At 37.4% G+C, this 9,577-nt stretch overlaps 1 protein-coding gene across 1 annotated transcript; it reads right to left on the bottom strand.

Moving 5' to 3' along the window:
* Positions 1–366: 366 nt before the first annotated feature.
* On the bottom strand, positions 367–1,036 carry LOC120414261 (uncharacterized). Its single transcript, XM_039575371.2, has 2 exons — positions 901–1,036; positions 367–819 (listed from the first exon to the last, which is right to left on the bottom strand). The coding sequence occupies exons 1-2, from the start codon at positions 904–906 to the stop codon at positions 490–492; spliced, it is 336 nt and encodes a 111-aa protein (XP_039431305.1). The 5' UTR covers positions 907–1,036; the 3' UTR covers positions 367–489.
* Positions 1,037–9,577: the final 8,541 nt, after the last annotated feature.

The following is a 9,577-nucleotide window of genomic DNA, read 5'->3' as shown; positions in this document are numbered from 1 at the left end:
AGGTCGAACACATTCTTACGACCAGAAGTAATTTTGCTGTGATTAAATCGATTTTTCATGCTGACGAATGACAAAAGATCCGGTTAAAGTCATCTTAAAAACCAACTTAAGTTTGATAGAATTGCTTGCGAGAGGTAACAAACTCCAATCCTGAACTCCTGAAAATGTTTAAAAGAGCAAATCATATATATGTTTTACTTTAAATTATCCACGAAAATTTATCGATATTGAGTCACCAACGTCAGGTTTGAGATTGATTTTTGTTTCATATAGTTTTTCGCCAGATAGTGTTGCCTAAAAATTAGCTGAACTATATTCACAAATGCTGATTTTCTCAATAAGTTCTTCCATGGAAAACACCGAATCTTCTTATTTGTAAACAGACTATTTTATTTCTACAACTACACAGTCACTCTGCAGATCTTCACAACTCCTCAATCACTCTTTCACTTTCACCTTAAAACTGTCTTCCTCTCTAATCTATAAACCTTAGCCCGAGTGCGAGTGCTTGGTGCGCTTGATCTTGATCTTGATCGGTTTGGGCTTCTCCTTGATGTACACCGGGACCTTCTTCTCCACGATCACCGGGACCTTCTTCTCAACGGGATAGGGCACGTGGACTGTCTTCGTAACGTGGACCTCCTTAACGTGCTCCTCATGGTGATGGTGGTCGTGCTCCCCGCCCCACCCCACGCTGCGTCTGCTGCGCACCAGTTCCCGGTCCAGGCCCTGGTTTGCCCTGCCGTCGTCGACGACTGATTCCGGAATCACGGCACTGGCCACCAGGGCCACGGCTAGCGACAGCAGTACGATGAACGCCTTAACAAACGGAAGCGTGATGCGGAAAGTTAACTTTGGATGATTTGGAAAGGGAAATTTGCTGATTTCACTATCTCTTACCTTCATAATTGGGCTCGTTCGGCAAGGTTGCGTGGGAGGGTTGAACACACGTGGAAAGTTGTTGACGCGAGTTGAGCTGCAGCTGAACTGATGGTTTAGCCCACGGTTATCGGTGGTTTTATACACCACGTGGCCAACTCCGTCCATTTCTCACATGTGCCCATGGCAGTAAACAATCGCCCAATCGCTGCAACGTACAAATTATATCATTCCGTTCTACATATCTTCAATTAATGAGTGGCCAGGCCCCTGCACACCATCTTACCGGTGGCTTAAGGTGCGTGTGGCCACGAAACAAAACACCCATTTCCAAATGCTCAACGGCCAACAACTACCTCCGAGTGCCTTTCGCTCTTCATGACCGAAGAAATGCTAGGAAACCACTTTTTGCTTTCCTCCTCAAATCGCACCACATTTTACCAACCAACAGCATTCTAGACCACGTGCGATTGCTGCCAGAGTTCTCTAATTATACAGCAGAACCAAAGCAGGCGATTCCAAGCTCACGCGCAAAAGAGAGCACGTGTCCGGCAGATTGCAGATTGCAAGTTCTACAAGATCTGCACTCGTGCGTTTGCGCGCGTTCCAATTATCTCGAGCAACCCACCTTACTGTACAATGTTGATGTTCTGTAAACGACCGGTGCAACATAAGTTACTTGTCTCAACAAAGCAGGCATTAAAGCATAAAAAGTTAATGGGATGTAAAAGAAATTGCAAACGCACTGTGAAGAACGGACGATGGACGTAAAAAAGTCAACCAAATGAGTTCACTTACCATGACAAAATTATATAACCTTATTTAACATTACTAGTTATCATATCAATATCAGATCATTAATTCGTTTATTCCATTTGAAAAGGGCGCATAAGCATTTTGACAGCTTGGACTATTTTGCAAATTCCTAGACAACAGGTAACTATTAAACAAAACCTGGTGTGTCAAAAGGTAGCTGGGAAGGCAAGCTATTGTTTTACACTTTGAGTTTTGTGTAAGTTACCGGTTGTCTCAGAACTTGCAAAAAATTCCCAGCTGTCAAAACGCTTGTCCGCCCTTTTCTCGAGTTGCTTTAGATTTGTTCTCAACATGTTGCAATTCACTTTTCTTTTTGAAATTAATTGTTAACAACGTGTACAAAGTTTTCCCTAAAAAAGACAACATATAGAAAGAAATGTAGGGTAGGGTAGTAATCAATGAGACACTTTTTCTTTTAAACTTTCAACGATTTTTCAATTTTTTTCATCAGCGTGTTTTAATGAGCTTTTTGTTACATTTTCTTTCTATTAATGTGTTCTATCATTGACCAACATATGAGATCGATCTGATGTCTACAGCCAGAGTTATTCAACTGTCTCATTGTAGACGCACTTGGCAGGAACAATGAGACAGCTGGGGAACAATGAGACTCTCTACGAAAATCAATACTTTTTTTTAGTAAAACATCATGTTTTTGTTTTGTTCCATTGGAGGTGACTTGCCTTGAACTTTTTAAAGCAGTTTTGCCAACTTGTAACTTTAATTAAATAAAGTTGTACTAAAAAGAATTTTTTTAACTATACCAAATAACATTTTATTTTTAGTTAAAAAGAGTTTAAACTCAATAAATATGCCAAAAATAACTATCAATTCATGTTTTGAAAGATCTCCATAGATTTTGAAAAGTTTACTGAAGAAAAACCAAAGTGTCTCATTGTTACCAATGGGCTGCAAGGAGTGTGGAACAATGAGACAGCCCTGGATTTTGGGTATATCCTAAATTTTGGTCAAACTCTTCCCTAAGTAACGTCGAAATAAATCTGAAGAAATGTTAGTTTTGTGTTAATGGCAGCCTACGAGCGAAAATGTTATTTTTGTCCATAATTTACGGCCATTCACATGTTACAGTCTTTCTCGTATATTACGGGTTTTTTGTTTGGCTATGCAACAAATCTTTAATAATGTTAATAATAACCTCATAAATGAATGATTAAATGATGCCCATGCTACTTATGCACGTAATGCACGTGAAATCAACCACTCTAATGTTGATTTATGGCTTAAAACATCACAATGATTAAGCATGCTTATCGACAAATTTGTGCGGCTGTACTGTACGAGCTGGGGATGAACCGTGCGTCAAAAAAGTTCGCCACGTGCTTCGAGATTTCAACCAATCAGAAGGTAGGCCGAAAATATGCACAAAGAAGGTCGTATGCTAGGTGCAATATCCCCAAAATAGGGACAAAAAATATTTTAGTTTCTCGGGCTTATACAGCGATATAAAGTATTTTTATCAAAAATGTTATTGAGTACGAGCATTAGCATTAAAAAACCAACTTATTCATGTAATATAAGCAAGGCTGCCTAAAGCAGCCTTTGAGAATACATCAAATCTAAAGTGCGCTCGGCTTAGTAAGCCCAAAATAGGGTCAAATACCCTAGTTGAAATTAAAACATTTGATCCGCTGTTTTATTCTCTGTTCAATTTCAATAAATCAAAGTGCAATTAAACTGAAACGATTAGTTTTGAGTTTTTTTTCCTTTCAGATACTTAACCTATTAGGTTTTTTATTTTAAAAATATTTTTTAAAATCGAAAATTTTAGGCTCCCTCAAAGAACCACCAAGGCTGCAATTACTCATCACAGACGTTGTTTCCCCGAGGCCTCGGAAATTGTAGTGCTTCGCCGGGGCTGTCATCCGATAACCTAGATGAGACATTGAATCTCCGTACATTCCGTGCCTTATATCGCAACGCGGTCAGTCAGAGTGGACACAGATCGCGCAGTGAAATAATTTATTTACCATTTATATGTATGCAAAACCTCGGCAACTGTTTCACAACCCTCCCGTCCTCCTCCCAGAGGAGCATGACACAAATACGGATTTCATAGCCATCGTCAGGAGGACAAAACACATATGCCAGAATACACAACAGTTGCCTGCGGGCCACTCTATCATCCCCGACACACGCTCCGGGACCCCGGAACTCGGGACTCGCCGTGACGGATGGCGACCGGTGACAAATTTGCTCCTTGAATGCTGATTTATTTCGGCGAATATCCTTCGCGGATCGTTTGTACGATGATTTGTTGGCGGGTGGACTGTGGAGAGAGCTTTTGGAATACAATCTTGCAACTGCAATTGCATATCTATAGGCGTATGTGCCGTATTGTTGCTGCCTTGTGAATCCCGCTTTCAAACGCTTCAACTTTTTTTTGTGTAAAAATTAAAATTAATAGTCGAAATTGGTATTCGGCCAAGACTCATAATTATAGGTTGTAATTGCTGTAATTATTGGTTTGAAATCACCAAGAACAAAAGAGATTATTTGGGAAATCGCACGCAGGCATGAAAAATAATTGAAATTTCATTCGCGAGAAAACATCCGTTTTATCACAACGATTGCCAACAGTTCGTTGCTGTTATGGTGCATTGACGTTATTAACATGTGGATATATCGTCGTGAGTGTGCTATTTTTTCACTCGCTTACGAAAATTGTTAAATTGATAGAAAGATATATTTTTTAACACTGGAACGCCCAACGCATGTCCAACTTACACGGACGCCCAAGCCTCCCAAAAAAGGTGGAACGGTAACTTCAACTCGCTGGTTCTCGGGCATTACTCAACCAATCGGGACAATTCTTGTTTCCAGGGATTTGTAAGAATGTCTAGATGATCCTAAAATTTTGCAGAACTTGATTTGAACAAATCTGTAATTTCTGCGACCGAAAACAATGTTCCACCTTTTTTAAAACGACTGTCTCCGTGGAATTTTTGGCGATTTTTTTTTACATGCGAAAAAAAAAAGTTGGAACGATGTTTTTGATCGCAAAATATACAGATTTGATCAAATTAAGTTCTGCAAAGTTCTAGAATCATCTAGACATCCTAACAAATCACTGGAAAGAAGAATCATCTTGATTGGTTGAGTTATGCCCGAGAACCATTGAGTTGAAGTTACCGTTCCAACTTTTTTGAAGCCTTGGGCGTTGGAATGTTAAGAAGACCACAAGACGAATCGAATGAGGCCAATAAGGTTAAAATCGGTTCAGCCAGTGACGAGATATTCCAGTGCCAGTGACATTGATTCGGTACACATGTCCACATACAGCCAAACAGACAGAAATTTGCTCAGCTGGTGATTCTGTGTCGATATGTACAAATGAGGGTAGGTCTAGGAGGTCTAATTAAAAAGTTCAATTTTCGAGTGATTTTATAGCCTTCCCTGAGTAAGGTGAGGTAGGCAAAAATATAATTCATTTCTTCGATAAATCGCGAAACTGAAGAAAGGTTATCTCTTTAAATCGAATCTATGACATTTCCCCGAAATTCATGTGGTCATTCGGGTATATGAGCCCCTCTAAATTAACAATCTTGTAGGTTAGAAAATCTGTTCATAGAAATACGATTTTAACGAAATATGTTAATTTTAAATACTGGCAGGTAGAGGGTGACGAGCGGGATTTCCCGGGAAATCATGCATTTTTGGACCTTTCGATTCCCGGGAAATTTGGTCGAGACTCCCGGGAAATTTTAATTTTATTAATATCGATGCTAAATTATATAAACTAATCAAAAAAACATTTGAAGATCTGAAATTGTTTAGAACATTGCATGTTCAATGTAAGATGTTCAAGTTCGAATGAACGAATGCTTCTTTTATCTTCTTATTCAGAAAGTGTAAATTTTAACTTATCAAAAATTCCAATAACTATAATTGAGAGAACTTAAAATAATGTGGACCCCAAAATTTACCTTAAAGCATACTTAGCAGACCCACGGAAGGAAGTCTAATGATTTTTATATTTTTTATTTATTTATTATTTCTAAGAGGGAAAAGCCTTTTCAAGATGAGTATAATTTCCATATCCTCTTTCAAGCATAGCAAACCTTATAATCTAGTTTTTTTTATTCTTATTAATTAAGATTCGCTGTATCAAGGTAATTTCCTTTTTTTATGTCAATAAGTCATTTTGTGTTTCGCTTCATTAAATTATAATTTGAAGAAAAAAACTCTGGCAATCTATGTAAAGTTAAGGTCCGCTAAATGTGAACATTCGGGTTTTCCTGATTACTATTTCTTCAATGAATATTTACAGTTGACTTTAAAAAAGAAAAAAAAATAACTTTAAATTGTTGTTTAAGTCGCTATTTATCATATTGCAAAAATCTCGATACTGGGAAATTATATATTAGCTATTTTATTAAACATTAAACAAGTTTTATTTGAAGATTCAGAAAAAAAATCAAAAGGGAGATCATAGTTCCCAAAAATAATGAGGCTTTTAATTATCGTTTCATTGAATAAGTATGAATAAATCATAATTGAATTCATTGAAAAGAAACATATTTATAACTTTTCTTTATACATTATTGGCACTATTGGCATAGTAAAAAACACTCCCGGAAAATTTCCAAATTCAACTCTCGATTCCCAGGAAATTGAAAATCTCGAGAATCGTCACCCTCTACTGGCAGGGAACTTGCCAAAACCTCTACCAATATTTAAATATTTTTTTTAACCAACATGGCATTTGCAACAATTGAGCATAACGGCGAAAAATTATGCTGGTGCAGCGCCCGGAATTTGACCTTCCCGGCAATGCGAGAAAAACCGGAAACAATGGAAAACATATTTCCAGTGAGTATTATTGGCAGGCAGCCTGTTTATACAGGATAATTTACACGCAGGCGTGATATTTCACGTTTCCTGAAAGGATCGAAATTGTTTTTAAGTATGAATTCAGTACAGGTGAAATAAAAGCAGTTCATTAGTTGTTATTTTTCTCAATTTGAGATATAAAGTAAGTTGAATTAAGGGAAATTTAACGTTCTACTTTCATTCCCGAGATTGATTTAAAAAAATTAAGAATACGGGAACAATAGATATATTTTTTGTTCATCCCCTCCATCCCCATAATTTTTATCCAAGAAATCGCAATAAAATTTGCTTATTTTTATAGTATAATTACTACAAAATTCAGTCCGTAGATGCGGATGTAATTTGGAAGAAGAAGACAGCAACTTCCACGGTTGATTTGAACCCTTACATGCATAACAAACTGTGTCTCTCTCGAGGTGACACAAAACCATAAAGTGGTCACCCCGGGGTGTCCTCCCGAATAGTATGCATCCTTCCGGTAAACAACTCTTGTTCGAACTTTTTTTTTCCACCGTCCAACCTCCTTTCCCATCGTTGTTTGCAGAGGCTTGTAAAAACACTTGAACAACCTAGGAAAACGATATAAAAAAGAAGTCCAGGAAGCTGTCTAGCAAAAACCAGCCCAGCATCCATTTAGCATACCGCAGAGTCCTTACCTGCCAGCAGCAGTAAGTAGCAAGCGCAAAACACAGAAACTAATTAGAAACACCTTGAGCATTTTACCTTCACTCTCTCCAAACAGGACAAGACTGCCAGGAAAACCAACCAACTTGTCTACTTTCCTATCGCGGAGATCGCATCCCCACCCACCAAGCTTACCTCCTGCTGTACAAAACTTTAATAATTTAAGTGGAAAACTTGACTTTTAACCCTTTCACCTCTCCTTTTTGCCGCTGAAAATCTCGCCTAGCGTTGTGGTGTGGTTCGTAATTTCCCGAAAGCCGACATCATTCGCCATCAAGTTACTGCCTCTGTCTCTCTGCTGCTCTTCTATTATGCTAATTTTGACCTCGTCGTGAGCAATTTTCCCGCAAGTTTTCCACCCGCTGCCATGCTGGGGACCAAAGTCATTAATGTGCGAGCAACTCTTTAAAATTGGGTTGACTGTTTTTTAGAGGGGGCGGAGGAGGGAAGGGTATTACTTTTTGCAGGTGGGTTTTGGGAACTTTTAGTCACCGTTAACCCGAGCATGGGTAAATAACAAGGGAAATGCGTAATAATACCTTTCTCTGGTATCAATACCAAATTTTTGCATTCCTGGACCCTTTAAAATTTGTCTTAAGGATTATGCAAGAGCAAAATGTGCTATCATACCAATTAAAGGTATTGTTTTGATATTGCAAAATTGCAAAATTGCAGAATTTGTCAATGGTCGAACACCACATATTGGTATTCTTTTGGTATTAAAGTGTTTTATCAAATTCCTCTGAAACTATGGGAAAATTTTGACCAATTTTGACAAAATAATTAATTTTGCGCTAAAATGATGTCTCAAAGCGAATGCTTTCATTGATAACCGGAAATTTCAAACTTGATTTTAAACATTTTTGATATACCCCCTGAAGAAATGACTTGAAATTGTGGAAAATTTTCTAAGTCAGGATGCCACATTTTGGTATTATTTTGGTATTAAAGTGTTTTATCAAATTCCTCTGAAACTATGGGAAAATTTTGACCAATTTTGACAAAATAATTAATTTTGCGTTAAAATGATGTCTCAAAGCGAATGCTCTCATTGAAAACCGGAAATTTCAAACTTGATTTTAAACATTTTTGATATACCCCTTAAAGAAATGACTTGACATTGTGGAAAAAATTCTAAGTCAGGATGCCACATTTTGGTATTGAAAGGTTTCATCAAATTCCTCTTAAACTTTGGGATTTTTTTATATCAATTTTGATGAGATAATTAATTTTGCGCTAAAATGACTTGAATCCCAAAAATGTTAAAGCTGATTTTCAATTTTTTTATAGACCCACTAAGATTTTTTTTTAAAACGTTGGAATTTCTCTAAGTTGGGATAACCAAATACTTTGAAAAACGAGTTAATCGACAGATTATGGAATTTTGGTGAATTTCAAGCCAGTTTCATTTTAATAACACTTATTTTTCAATCTTGTTATTTTTTAGAATCTTCAAGAACTTCAAGCACAAGCCGTTCATCAATGACAAATGCATTCAATGTGGTGAAGAATATCACTAAGAACAACATGGAATCATCAGGTGAGTAGATTTGACTGTTGCATATCTGCCCACCATTGAAAAAACGGCTAATATCAACTTTTGTCAAAAACGAGATATTAGCACCAGGTGATAGAGGATGTTCCAACGCATCTTCTGAAACTTGAATTTCACTTAAATAGTGTTTAGATTTGGCTGCCGATGCGAAAAACCAAACGGCTAATAAACCACTCTTATGGGAAATTGCATTGACGAAGATTTGGTGACACACACTAAACGCGTTTTTCACGGAATACTTGATTTGGCGTAATAGCCGAATTTTCAATTATGGGCAGATATGGATCATTTCCGTTTTTTCACTAACTGCAACTGTTGCACTAAAAATGGTATGAAAATACCAAATTTAGGTATTTCTTGTGCAAATACCAGCGACCAAAATGTGCTCTTGGTTGCCCAGTAATAGATGGTAAAATACCATGAAATCATACCAAAATCATGTATTTGGAAGACCACAGGAATGCCAAAATCTGATTTTCAAAGGGCACGGGAATACCTGAAAATTAAACCATGGCAATACCAAGTTTTGGTATTCAAGCAATGTTCAAAAATCCAGAAGACCTCAACTTGGTATTGAAATGGTTTTATTTTGAGGTATTATTTTACCCTTGGAATAACATGGTTTGGTATTGTTGTGCCCTTCCACATACAAGACTTTGGTATGATTTCATGGTATTTTACCATCTATTACTGGGCAACCAAGGGCACATTTTGGTCCCTGTTATTTGCCCAAGTAATACCAAAATTTGGTATTCCCGTGTTATTTACCCCTGCTCGGGAACGATGTTTCTG

The sequence above is a fragment of the Culex pipiens genome, chromosome 1 (genome assembly GCF_016801865.2).
Source record: "Culex pipiens pallens isolate TS chromosome 1, TS_CPP_V2, whole genome shotgun sequence".
Classification (NCBI taxonomy): domain Eukaryota; kingdom Metazoa; phylum Arthropoda; class Insecta; order Diptera; family Culicidae; genus Culex; species Culex pipiens.
Note: the sequence above shows the minus strand (reverse complement) of the source record. Positions and strands in the feature narration are given on the sequence as shown.